Source organism: Oculina patagonica, chromosome 10, assembly GCF_052425735.1.
Source record: "Oculina patagonica isolate OP01 chromosome 10, crgOcupat, whole genome shotgun sequence".
Taxonomy (NCBI): Eukaryota; Metazoa; Cnidaria; class Anthozoa; order Scleractinia; family Oculinidae; genus Oculina; species Oculina patagonica.
This window is the reverse complement of record NC_135767.1, coordinates 4,377,223-4,391,478: the sequence shown is the minus strand read 5'-3', so window position 1 is coordinate 4,391,478 and position 14,256 is coordinate 4,377,223. Positions and strand designations below refer to the sequence as shown.

The following is a 14,256-nucleotide window of genomic DNA, read 5'->3' as shown; positions in this document are numbered from 1 at the left end:
GACACCCCCCCCCCCCCCCCCCCCCCCCCCCCCCCCCCCCCTCGTCCCAAAACAGCCCTAAGACTGCACAAAACCCAAACCAGCAAAGTGAGAGGCACAGGAACTTTTTTTGCATGTTTTTGACCTTTCAAGGTGAGAGTTTTTCTTTCTGGAACTCAATTAATTTTGTAGTTATTGTTTGATTTCATTGTTACAAAAATAACACAGCACTTTGTACTGTACAAGTGCATAAAGTAAATCTAACCAAATCCCCATAGAAAGTGTAGACCAAATGGCTTTTCATGTTTTTCTTTAAAGGAGCAATGTCACCATACATGTATTTTAAGTCATTTTTCTGATTACAGTCAACTCTCTCTTAACGGACACCTCCATAAGACGGACACCTCTTTAAGACGGACACCTGGTGTTGTTCCTGACCTTGCTGTTTTTCAGTCATGTTACTGTAACTAAACTCCCTATAAGACGGACACCTTTAAGACAGACAGCTGAAGTTTGTCCCCAGGGTGTCTGTTTTAGAGAGAGTTGACTGTACTTCCAAATTGAAGAACCTAAAATAATAGTTGTTAAACAACAAAGGAGTAATAAAATGCGAAAATAACGAATGACTCGACCAAGATTATTAAAGACAGATTACAAATTACAAACATAAAAAAAGTCATTTTTTTGTCCGTGACGTAGCTCCTTTAAGGGCTTATTTAGACAATAAAACATTGCTTTATGTGACAAGCATAATATTATAAGTCTACGACGCAAATAATTGTTTTATGTAAATCAAACCTACAACTTTTTGCTTACTTGACATATGGCGTGAAAACTAACAAAGTATATTGCAAAATGTTTAAAACACCATGATTATCATACCCACAGAGGAGACCTCCCATATGAAAGGGGCAGCGATGCTCGTCGTCTCGCTTAGGGGTGTAAATTATGTTTTTTTTTTGTCTCACTTCGGGCCGGGTGTTCAGGAGAGAACACCAATATTTTTAACCATTGAGATCTTATTCAGGATTGAAAAAAAAAATGTCTCATGTGAAGAAAATTATAAAAAAATGCTGTCGTATTGTGTTGGCGGTCTAGACTTACAGTATCAGGCATGAAAAATGGTATCATTTTTGGGTCAAAAAAGGCTTGAGCCATGCTCAAATATTTAGACAAGCATGCCTCTCAGTTCCCTTCATATGGGATTTCCCCCTCGGGGTTTTTGCACACGACAAAAGTCATATCTGACATTTTGTGCTATTTAAATTGGTCATTAGTATAATCAGCATGTAGGAGATTTAGTACTGTCCAATATCCCTGAGGCTATGGGACACTTTGGTCTTGATACAGACTTTGCCTTACCTTAAACGTCTTATACAACTGTAGCCAAGAGTCTGTAAATATAAAGAGACATTTCTTTTTGTGCAGTATATTCTTCCGGTTGACAGATATCTAAATTAGACCCCTAAAATTCCTAGACTGCGAGCACTCTCTTTTCGCTAAAAAATCCTTGGAGTGAATGCAAAAATTGCGAATGATTGAGCACGTTGTTCGAGTGGCCAGTGACCTGCACTACTTGCTTCTCGTGGCTTGGCTCCTAACCGCTAGAACTTTGTGCTCATTTTTACGGATTTTTTAGCCAAAAGAGACTGCTTGCAGTCTATAAATTTCTATACTGTCATTGATTGTTCGTTACTTGAGCAATAACTATTTTGTGTGTAAAAATTTCAAAACTGAGCAACAGCACTACATAAATTGCTGAGGATCTACTTCCTCAGTGTAGAATGTTTTGTGTTGAATCTGAGATTGTTCAAGTGCGAGAAGTGCTGAGCATTGCCAAGAAAAATTTTTTTAAATCAGAAGATAAGTTAAAACAACTAGAAGTAATCTTTGTATAGTGCTATCTTATGAACATTCAAAAGCACTTCACAAAAAAAAAGAAAAGTTTTAAAAAATTATCATGGTACCGTAACCATGTTGTTAAGTTTTAAAATGTTCAAAAAAAATATAGCAATAGTAACCCTAGTTAAAACAAATGTAAAAAAACAATATATTAAATAGTATTGAAAAATGGTTTTGTTCTCATAATTATATTTCTGGGATCATTGGTAGAAATGTTGCAGACTTCAAACATTTGCCCTATATATGAACCGGCCAATCAGAGTGTTCCAGAAGCATCCCACATCGCATGGGTAGTTTCCAGTAGCTAAAAAAAAAAAAAAAAAACATATACCTTTACTTATCTATAGCTATGCAGGTTCAGTAAGTAAAACTAGTAGTCTCATCTTAGCTGGGAGGTGCGGTGGCCTATTAAATGGTAAGCGCACTCATCTCCGAGTCAAATGGCCTGGGTTCGAGCCAGAGCTGGGCGCTGTGTTGTGTTCTTGGGCAAGACACTTTACTGTCACAGTGTCTCTCTCCACCTAGGTGTATAAATAGGTACTGGCGAATTTACTTCTGGGGGGTAATCCTGTGATGGACTAGGATCCCATCCAGGGAGGAGTAGAAATACTCCTAGTTACTTAATGCTACAGAAACCGTTCTAACCGCTTTAGGGCCCTTGTCTCGGACACAGACTTTTCCTTTTTCTACCTCATCTGAGCTGACACCAAGCTAAGCTTATTAACCCATAAGTCCATTTAAAATTCTCTGGAAAAAAACTTAAAAATAGAATGTTATACTGTGATGTAGTCAAAACACCTTTGTGTTTTCCCTAAATATTTCCCAGGGGTCTTCAAAAGACTTCAACAAACTTAGTAAGACTGTTAATTCACTTCGATAAGTCGGTCTGTGAAAAGGTTATTTTAAGTGTCAAAAATTAAAAGAATTAATATTTATATTTATTTACCCTAAGCCCCTTTCACCACTGCTGCCCTACATTTACAGTGTAACATGTTGATCTAAACACTGGTCAAATTAGTTAGCACGCTTTGCAGGCCTATTTATGCCCACAACTACTCAAGCGATTGAGAGCCCTTGATATGGGAATGAAGTTCATCGCAGTTTGCCATTAATCGCCCAATCTTATGTCATTAGTAGAGTACTTTGATTCTCACTTCTCACGGCCTGTCTCAGAGAGCGGACTGGGGAGAAGAAATCGACAGAAACCCCAGTCCAGTCTTAATTTTCGACAGTTTTACTATTTCTTGTTGAACAACGTGGGCATAAAATCTTGTTTTGATACGTAGTTTGTTTTCTAAAACTGTTCTACACCAACAATTTCTCCATTATTTCTATCCACCCTCTATTATTTCTTGAGCCATTTCAATTATTCGAAGAATTTCATATAAATAAGCCGGCATAAAGGCGCCCACCAAGAGCCAATTAAGGCACGTGGGTATTGTAACCCCTACTGCGTTGTTTAGTAAACTTTGGTTTCCATGGTGATTATTTTCTATCGAACGTACGTATTTTAGAATCGTACAAATAAGTCCGATACCAATACCCCGAATGACCTCAAAGGAAACGATCGCACAGCATTTTTGCGGAAAATCTTACGCGCGACTACGAATATTTTTGTTTTGCATTTTGCAAGTTTGCCAGAAACTTCTTGTTTCTAGGGAACATACAACTGCATTGATAATCAAAATGCAAGGCAATTTTACGGTCATATGCAGAGATTTCAAAATCATGACAGCTGTCGATTTCATGCAAGACCGGCGTGCCTGCAAACCCCCCTTGTAGATGTCTTTGAAAGAAAGAAAACAGTTGCGTGACATTTGTGGAGATCCGTGACAGCCGGTTACGACTGGTAAAAGTCATAACAAGGGCGGTGAAATACATGCTAAATTTTTCCGTTCTAATTTGAGGCGGCATTTTTGCTTGCTTACGTCAACTTTGTAGTTTTGAGAAGGAAATGTTTCGACAAAGAATGAGCGAGCAGAAATACGTCAATCCCTTTCGCGTTCGTCACGCAACCGGAAACCAAAACAAGGGAGGTTCTAGGGATCGAAATGGAATGCTGTTTCGAAAATGCTTTAGAACAGTTTCTAAAAAGTAATTTCCTCTTTTTTAAGTATAGTAATATCATAACCTTTTGATTTGATGATTTAGACCGGCTTAGACTTCTTGCTTTCAAAGGGATCTGTTGTAAAATGCGGCCAAAGACGCTTTCGACGGATTTATATCTGTAGCTATTCTTAGAACACAAGTCTGTCCAATGAAAAGCTTCGTTATAAGCAGATACTAAACCGGGTATGCAAAGAATGTTGCTCAGACCAAACTCGAAAACCTCAATTACAATTAACCAAGCGAAACTAAGGAGGGATTAAAAACGTCTGAAAACTCTGTGATTGGGTAAAGAGAAATTATTTAGCTTCGATTAACCGGCGAAAATCTATCCAATTTGTTAGGGCAAGGGTTTTGTATATGGCCGGTCCAGAATAAAACACGAATTATGAATGGTTATATTCATTGGTGTGTAAAATCTATTGTGTTTTGACCAATCAGAGCAAAGGATAAGCCCATGGGATTTACCACAATGTGGTGTGAGGTCAGCGGCCAATAATATCCGAACCCCCCTATAGGATAAATTGAAGGTGTGGCTTGAATGCTTGGTGATCAACTCGGCCATTTCCTGATTTCTGAGTTCGTCGGTTCTGGCTCATAGTGAGGGATAGTTTACTTGGATTTGGAAAGGTAGGTTAGAAAATACCACTTTTAGAAGGCTATAGGAACGGAGATCGGGAACTAGTTGAAGGGTTTGAGGCGCTAATCAAGCTAGAAATGTGCTTGATACATCAGAATGGCAACGATTCCAACAGACCAGGAGAGCAAATTCTTCACGGTGTTATTTCACAATCTATCCCGCGTTTACCCCGGTAGCCAGCCCAAGAAATCTTTCCACTGGGATGTTCTTGATTTCTTCGTTTAACTTAAAGTGCGATTTTCGACGAGTTTCGCTTTGTAATATACCATCAAACGATGGATGTTGAAAAATGTGTGTTCGGCGAAACGACGGGGTGTTATGCTTCAGCGACGCGGTTACATGCCACTGTTCAGTTGGGGTTTAGAATTTGCTCTCCTAACCTTTCCCTAATTTTGTCCGTAACTAGTTAAAATAGCGAGTCGTTGTCTGATCCGGGAAGAGTACGAGTTTGCGGAGGGGTATTTTGAACAATTAACAATGGTACTTGTACGACGCTAGCGATCGATCTCGCGCTGGGCTGCCTTGCACAGCAAAACCGGCGAATTTTAAAAGCGGCCCTTTGCCCTTACGGAGTTACCGCCTAATTCCTGTCAATGGCAATTTTCTTTCGTCTTGCTTAATTCTAATCAATAAAATTGAGTATTTGTAAGTTTCCGTATCTATACGTTTGTTGTAAACGAGAACGGCTCGTTGAAATAATTTAGCTTATCGGCGTGTCAGTCAACATTGGGAGCATCGAATAAAGCAGACTACTTTACTTACGTAAACCGTGGTTTTGAGGTGAAAAATTATACGTTCTGCGTTCTTGTATTGGCTCCACAATAAAATAATTTTCTGATCGTTTCTCCGCCCTATAGTCGGCACCTTGGTTGAAAATGTTAATAAGTGAATTGTCTTTATGAAATACATCTTGTAAATTTTATTGAATTGTTTTATAGTCACAACTGAAAGTTATTTCCAATTTTCTCAATGCTTTGATATGCAGCTAAACTGATAGAATTCGTACTTTCTGTAATTATTACAAGCAGAACATTTAATAACAAAGTTATGGCATGAGGAACTTTTAAAATAACACAGAGCCATACCATAATTTACGCCAAAAAGATCATATTTGTTGGCTATTTGTGAAAGTGCTAATTTTGTTAATTTGGAGTTACACAACTTTTTGGGAGATTGAAAGTCATCAAAAAGGTTATTTTGATCTTTTATTCGGAAAGAAAAAAATTACCATCGCCAGTTTTGCTGTGTTGTGTGATATTGTTTTAGCAATTGACGTTGCACTTGGCCAAACAAACAAGTAACTGTGAAAGCGAGAAATAACTTCAGTGTATCACTTGCCTTTTCCTGTGGTCGTCATTGTCGCCATCTAATATACTTCCAAGTCAAAATTGCACGATAGCTGCAAATTGCATAGAATTGGTGTCAGCGCATGTAAACTGTAGTAAAGGATGCCACATTCTGAAAAAAAAAATAGTTACTGCAAAAATGTGGGAGACGCAGTGGCCTAACAGTTAACTAGTGTGCTAGACTTCAATTGAACGGTCCAGGTTCCAGTCCTGGCTGGGGTCACTGCATTGTGTTCTTGGGCAAGTGTCTCTCTCCGCCCAAGTGTATAAATGCTGAACGTAACCCTGTGATCGACTAGCGTCCCATTGTCCCATTCATGGGAAGCAGAATTTCTCCTAGCTGCTTCATGTCACAGAAACGGGAGAGAAATGTTGGCCCAACAAGTCACTAGGCTCAAATGCAACACAAACATAACATAAAATCTGTTGGAACACGGATTTTTCAAAGGCAAGATAACCATTTTCGCTGAGAAACAGTTCAAACAACGCATTAAAAGAACAACGCAGAGAAAAGGTGAGTGTGTTTTTAGTTTGTTGTAATCTATTTGTTGCATGTTGCACATAAATTAATTTGTTAATTACTTAAAAGTTTGTGAATCATTTATAGGTCTGTTTTAGTTTACACATCACACTTCTGTCATATGGGCCCATGATTTGCTAAGTTATCAGAATGTATTGTGTTAGCTTGGTAATAATTATACCGTGCTAAGTGTAGGGTAGGCTTTCTGTTAACTAAAGAATTTGAAGTGTTCTTTACGGTGCAAGCAGTTTGCTTTGATGTAATATTTTCTCCAAGAAGCTGAGAGCTTACTTTATTAGCACAAGTTGCAAACATGTGTTGAATTTTTAGAGCTGAACTTATTAGCAAAAGTTGCATACATGTTTTGAATTTATAGAACTGAACTGACTGTAAAAGATATGGTGAATGAAACACTTCAAAAATGACTTGCTGAAACTGTTTCTGCCATTCTTTTCACAGAACTGTTCAGGCTAGCGGGACTAAGTGGATAGAATCACCCAGAATACCACAAGAGAGCATGATTTGATCACTTTCGTAGATAAGGTTAGTTCTTCTTGAGATGGAGACAGTTGATTACAAATACACGACGTCCTGTTGCAGTAGTAATTGAAAGAAAAGAAAACCACAGGAGAGCATGATTTGATCAGTTTTGGAGATAAGTTCACATGTAGTTTGTCATGAGATGGCGACATTAGCCGATTACTATTCAGTTTATATCCTGTTATGTGATGTTACAAACAAAGTAAGAAGTAAGAGAATCCTGTTGAAGTTGCTGTAGTAAGTGAGACTTAAGTAAGTTATTTGAAAATTTTCCCTCTGTAATTATGGAAGAAAAATGGAAAACCTCACTTGTTTATGAACACCGCAAAAAAAACCCTCAACATTTTGTTTAAGTTACGACATTCTTTTACCCAAGTGACTTGTTGAGTAAAATTGGTGTTGGCTAGTTGGATTACCTTCTTGAGAGGCAGGATTTTATTTATGACACACTTGAGAAAACGAAAACAACTTTACAAAAGTCTTGAATTTTGTGTTGCAAAAACATGTAAAAACATTCTTAAGTCTATGTTTTTCATATTTGTAGGCACAGTAGAAGTCGCAAACATTGTCATTAAATAACTCTTATGGTTCTAAACAGTCAATTATATTTAATAAGAAGAACACGCTATTGATAAGTTCATCACAGCAAAGAACGTGAGCATACTTGATCCAAATATTATACTAAAATGGCTGTAGCTGATCATTGTGGCTTAGCCAAAATAAAGTGAAAATATACTCTAATAGTCCAGTCTTATTCTATACATTTCCCTAGTCTAGCCTGTGCTTTACTAAATAAATGTTTCTATCCCACTGATAAATTAGTGGACTACCCGTACTTATAAGTGCACTTAAATATACTACATTTATTTTAAGGGTGTGAGAGAGATCCTGCACTGAACACAATATAATGAGACACACATCAATTGCACAGTTTATAGTGTGCAGTTCCTGTATCTATAGATATTGAGGCACGACATTTGAATATGGTGTTTCTTTGTTGAAATGTTGATAATAAACTTATAATTCTCTTTTTTTCCCTTCCTGTTAATTTTGTTCCTACATTCTAGCTCCATCTATGCACTTAAACATTAAGTTCTCTTTCCTCCTCTTTGCAGATTGAGGATCCGACATGACAGCTATTAGGAAAAAGCTAGTTATTGTGGGTGATGGTGCCTGTGGGAAAACCTGCCTTCTTATTGTGTTCTCCAAAGATCAGTTTCCTGAAGTTTATGTGCCCACAGTTTTTGAGAATTATGTAGCTGACATCGAAACTGATGGCAAGACAGTAGAGTTAGCACTATGGGATACTGCGGGTCAAGAAGATTACGACAGGCTACGACCTCTCTCTTATCCCGATACTGATGTTATTCTGATGTGCTTCTCCATTGATAGTCCCGACAGTTTAGAGAACATTCCTGAAAAATGGACTCCTGAAGTTAGGCATTTCTGCCCTAATGTACCTATCATTTTGGTTGGTAACAAGAAAGATCTAAGAAATGATGAAGGCACAAAGAGAGAGCTTCAGAAGATGAAACAAGAGCCTGTTAAATACGAGGAAGGTGCTTCAATGCGTGAAAAGATCAATGGGCATGCTTATTTGGAATGTTCCGCTAAAACAAAGGAAGGTGTTAGAGAAGTATTTATGGAAGCCACAAGAGCGGCACTTGTTAAAAAGAAGGACAGAAGAAAAGGAAAATGCAGTTTATTGTAAAATGTTTAAACTTGTTCCACGGAACTTTGCTTTAATAGGATATGCTACAGTTGACTGACTAATGTGAAAAAAAAAACAACACTCCTATCCTTTTGACTTGTTGGGTGGGTCAATGGGTTTACAAGAAGAGTTCCGTAGTCACCATTTATTAATTTGAATTATTAGTATTGTTACATAACCATGCACTGGCCCAACACGTGTGGCGTATTTCCGATGGTGAGATAATGCATCCTTTTATTTCCATTTGCCGCAAGGCAGCAGCTTTCACTGTAACTAGGGGTACTTAGCCAGATGTGGTGACGTGATGCATTTGTTAATTAATTAACCAGTGTATAAAAGAACTGTCCCTTTCTTTATATTGTCTCGTACCAGTCGTCCCTTTGTGTCACAGGGTCACATGACCTTGCCAATAAAGAAAAAAATAGTTAGTAGTGCAAAATGGTTGCCAGAAATGAAAAGAGTGTGATGAAATAGTAAGGTTGCCAATTTTCCAAATTTTAAAATCTTTCAAACCATAAAATCTCACGCTGCATTAGCAGTTTCAAAATTGGCTACCTTACTAATTTCATCATGCTCTTTTCATTTCTGGCAACCATTTCGCACTACCAACTATTTTTCTGATTTACAAGGTCATTTGACTGTGTCCTGCCAAAGGCCCTAATGAGTTCCTCTCAACAAAAAGATGCAGAATAACTAAGTTTATGTAGCTGTGATTTTCTTCTGTGCGGTATATGTAACTCCTTTCATCTTCAGTAGGAAAAAGATTGCTGTTATAAAATAGTCTGTAGGATAGTTTTGGTAGCTGATGCTGTTCTGATGTTCACATTCTGTAAAAAGATTTGAAATCTGACTTTCTCAGGTGTTGTTATTGCGGTTTTCAGTGATATGCAAACTCTGAAATTCAATCCTCAACCAACGGCTTACGCTTTTTGCTCCTGTCAATCATCCTAATTAGCGGACCTCTCGGGAGACAGAAAAACACTTCAGCCGGGTCAAAGGTTACGTCCATCAGTTGTGATTGGCAGATTTCAATCCATATTGTTTGTTTCTGTTTTGATGTTTCATTGGCTGTCACCATAATTATGAATAACGGCAGCAAAAAAAATGAAAATGCTTTCTTTGGTTGGATTTTGAATTTTAGAGTTTGCATATCACTGAAAACTGCAAAAAATGTATTAAATTCACTAATTTATTACAAGTTTCATCAAATTATATTTTTTTCCCTGGAATTTCAAACCGTTGCAGGGATGCAAAAAGACGTCCCTGAAATCTGAATATATAACAACCAAGCAACTTTGGTCAGGTTGAAAATTTGGAAGGTTTTGGTAAAAATGTAGTATTGTGTAGCTTTAACTTTGATGAAAACTAAATATTGTTTGGTATAAAAGCACTCTGAGTTCATAACAGGGCAGTCAGTCTATTTTTAAAAAGTATGATTTGTGTTTCGTGTAATATGCAATGTACTTAACACTGTCGATTTATATAAGGCTGTAATTCATGAATGGAGAGATTCTTTTTCAGTTTGACCAATTAAAATAAAACCACTGGGGTTTTTTTGAGACTGTTGTACAAGTTGTTGTTTTGGGAGGGGGAAAGAAACCTGGTGTAGCACAAGTGATAAACAAATCAGAATTGCGATAAGAGCAGTTTTCAACTGAGTGTCCTAAAACCAAAACCAAAATAATCGCTCTGGCCAATCACAAGGGACACAGCCAATCCAGTGGACCAATCAAATCCCGAAGCAAATCTTGCATGTAGCGGACGCTAAGCGCGGGAAAACGTATGCAAGCGAGCCGCAATTATTGGTTTTGGTTTTACTGCCGATTGGCGGATACCCCTTCAGGCGGCTGGTTTTCATGTATTGGAGGATAATGCCCTAGCCTGAAAGGATGTCCAAAAAATGAACATTTGGTTGAGAAGCAAAGCTTTGATTGCAACTGAAATTTTGAGGACAATCTTTCTGCCAAGGGCATTATCCTCCAATATACCAGAAAGGGGTTTATTTATTTTATACCCTCTGACAATTAATTTCTACAAAGTGGTTCGTCACCAGTAAAAAAAGATAAAACCTACAGTGATAAACATAACGTGCATAAATAGCGACGCATAAACAATTGACCTCATCGCCTGATGAAGACTAGCAGTATTGCAGTCGAAACGTCGCAATCAACATCTCAAAGCGATTCTGTTGTAAGACAAACGAATAAACGTTCATTACCTATGTTAAAACTTGTTTGTTTGTTTGTTTGTTTTGAGGATAAATCGGGCAAATGATATCAAATCGGACAGGGTATATTGCCTGATAACTGTCCTCTGATTGTACCAAGTGATACATTTTGTCCAATGATGCGCAGGAATTAATCAGTGGGTTCTAGTGAAGGATAACGTTTTTTTTTGCCCAGGAATATTGTTGGGCTCACAAATGGTTATTCGCATGAATGGCTGTATGACAACCAAAACAGCAAGCAAATCTATGTACACAAAACTATTTTTGTACTTATCTCTAAGAGGGTGAAAATGTAGACCCCAACTCGGCGGTGGGAGCCCTGGAGAAAAGGGGCGGGAAGCAGGAAGAGGGGGTGGGAAGCGGATTCTCAGGTGACGGGCCGGGGAAAATGAGTAAAATTCCGCAACATTTCATTATTTTCGCATGATGGAACAAATGGGAAAAAGCTACAGAAGGGGTGTACAAGGGCGAGGTGGTCGGGAGGGGCTTCGCCCCCTGTCCCCCTCCACAATTCAGACTTAGAAAGTCAAAGGCTAGATCCTTTAAGAAGATCATAAATAATGAAGCTTAAAATTACTTAAATATAAATCAGAATGTTAAAATTTAATTTATCTTTTTTTGCAGATTGAGGATTCAGCATGACAGCTATTAGAAAGAAGCTAGTTATTGTGGGTGATGGTGCCTGTGGAAAAACCTGCCTTCTCATCGTGTTCTCCAAAGATCAGTTTCCTGAAGTCTACGTGCCCACAGTTTTTGAGAATTATGTGGCTGACATCGAAGTTGATGGCAAGACGGTAGAGTTAGCACTATGGGATACAGCAGGACAAGAAGATTACGACAGGCTACGACCCCTCTCCTATCCCGACACTGATGTTATTCTGATGTGCTTCTCCATTGATAGTCCCGACAGTTTAGAGAACATTCCTGAAAAATGGACCCCTGAAGTTAGGCATTTCTGCCCTAATGTGCCAATCATTTTGGTTGGTAACAAGAAAGATCTAAGAAATGATGAAAGCACAAAGAGAGAGCTCCAGAAGATGAAACAAGAGCCTGTTAAATATGAGGAAGGCGCTTCAATTTGTGAAAAGATCAATGGCTTTGCTTATTTGGAATGCTCTGCTAAAACAAAGGAAGGTGTTAGAGAAGTATTTAAAACAGCCACAAAAGCTGCACTCGTCACCAAGCTGAGGAAAAAGAAGAGTAAATGCAGTATATTGTAAAATGTTTGAACTTGTTTCACAGGACTTTGCTTTAATATGATATACTAGACTTGTCTGACTTGAATGAAAGCAACTTCCCCCATCTTTTTTGGGATGGGCTGATCTGATGCACAAGAGAATTTCTTTCTGAAACAGAAAGGGAGAGTTCTGTAGTTACCATTTATTAATTTGAATTATTAGTATTGTTACATAACCATGCACTGTCCGACATGTGTGGCATATTTCCCAATGGTGAGATTATGCATCCTTGTATTTCCATTTGCCGCAAGGCAGCAGCTTTCATTGTAACAAAGGATATGTAGCCAGATGTGCTTACATGATGTTTATTAATCAACAAGTGTATAGAAAAAAGCTTGCCTTTCTCTTTCAAGTAAATCAATTCCATTGGCTTTTTTTGTATTTCTTACCAATAGGTTCTTTGCATGACATGACCACTTGGTACAAAATTTACTGTTCTGGCCCACAAATTTTGCATTTTGGCATCCAAAACAAAGGAAATCAAGGTTGATTTGTGATTTGGTGTGTAGGATGTAAGGAGTTGTTGTGATTTATTGAGTCGCATGACATTTTGCAATCAATAATATTACTTTTACATCAAATTGTTACAAGGATGTGTTAGATTGGAAAAATTAAGACATTATAAAAACAAATTTGAAGCATTTAGGCTGAAGTTTTGATGGTATACAATCTGCGACTTCTCCTTAAAACATTTTTTGTGGTCCAGACTATAATAATAATTGTTGATTTTGTACCATGTAACCAGATCATGCCTGGAGCCTATTGGGTTCCTTAAAATAAGAAGAATAAGTTTCAATGTGTAGAAGTGATTTTTTGTTAGCAATTATTTGTTGTTTTGATTGACTTTAGCAGGATTAAAAAATGTTATAAAAAATGTTATAAAAATAGTTTTTGTAGAATAATAATTTTTGTATGTGTTGTTGTTCCTCTTGTGCTGAAATGGTTTGAAAATCCGACGTTTCCAGTATTTCTACAAGAAATAGTTGTCCTAATTTTGACTAGTTTCATTGAAATAATTATATATTTTTTCCTGGAATTTCAGACCATTTCTAGGCATAAAAGTTGTTTCCCCAAATTTGAATATGTAGGAATGGTATAGGACGTGAGAGGGATTGCACATAATGTACTAATGGCATTTTTGAAGTGTAGCTCTGTCGTTGATTGTGAGGTATAATTTTTTATAGTTTGATTTGTGTATGTAATATGCAATGTAATAAAATGCTGTTGATTTCAATGCTGTAATTCATGAATGGAGAGATCCTTTTCAGTTTGTCCAGAAATGTAATAAAACTTGTTATTTTGAGACTGTTGTATGACTGTTATTGTTAAGATTTGTGTAGTGTTAAGAATGGCTGCTGCTTTCGTTTCTAAACAAAATCAGCGCTCGAATTTGGATGTTTTTCTGCCGTGGGGGTTTAGTTTGAAATAGAGTGACGTGTTTTTCCCGGAAAGGGGGCAGTCAATATTTGTTTTGTTTATTTTTGGGGTGGGGGAGGATTTAGTGTTTTGGGAAATTTGTCTGCCCCCACCCCCTCCCCTCAAAATCGAGTAACACCTTGTCAGAAGTTGCTAATGTCAACATTTAGGGAGAGAGAGAGGTCAAAACGTGAACAGTTGTGACGGACATTGTATTAATTCTGCAGTTAAAGCTCTATCTTAAACCCCCCGGGGGGACTCTGCATTTTTTGGGTGGGGTGTGTCGCTGGGACTTTAAAACCCCTTACCATAAACCAGACCATTTTCAGCTGATTTTGCAACCCAATACTAGACTAGACACCGAAAATCCCTACCCTATCCCAGACTTGCATTTTTAGAACTAAATCACTAGTAGTATTTTTAATGGAAAACCATCTATCAACAACGTTGCCACGATGATTTTATTTGCGTTTAGGAAAGCCTCCTTCTCTTCCAAGTTTCTTTTCCTATTCTGAACTTAATAATTTTTCATACCACTGATCAGTTTCCCGGCAAATGATACCCTATTCTAGACGAAAACTCTCAGATTTCTATGCCCTTATCCCAGACCCAACTGCTTGCAAACCATACC

The 14,256-nt window shown here is 37.7% G+C and overlaps 1 protein-coding gene across 2 annotated transcripts; it reads left to right on the top strand.

Annotated features, from left to right (window-relative positions):
- The first annotated feature begins 4,502 nt into the window (after positions 1–4,502).
- LOC144628397 (ras-like GTP-binding protein RHO) lies at positions 4,503–12,780 on the top strand. 2 transcript variants are annotated; one of them, XM_078486495.1, is made up of 2 exons: positions 4,503–4,617; positions 11,596–12,780. In XM_078486495.1, exon 2 carries the CDS (start codon positions 11,610–11,612, stop codon positions 12,189–12,191), a length of 582 nt encoding a protein of 193 aa, XP_078342621.1. In that variant the 5' UTR covers positions 4,503–4,617; positions 11,596–11,609; the 3' UTR covers positions 12,192–12,780. The 2 variants fall into 2 exon arrangements, with proteins under 2 accessions (XP_078342621.1, XP_078342620.1); XM_078486494.1 differs by lacking the exon at positions 11,596–12,780 and adding an exon at positions 8,149–9,702.
- The last annotated feature ends 1,476 nt before the right edge of the window (positions 12,781–14,256 follow it).

Bases quoted from the DNA above. Each gene is read 5' to 3' on its own strand.
- LOC144628397 (XM_078486495.1), top strand. From the start codon at position 11,610: ATGACAGCTATTAGAAAGAAGCTAGTTATTGTGGGTGATGGTGCCTGT.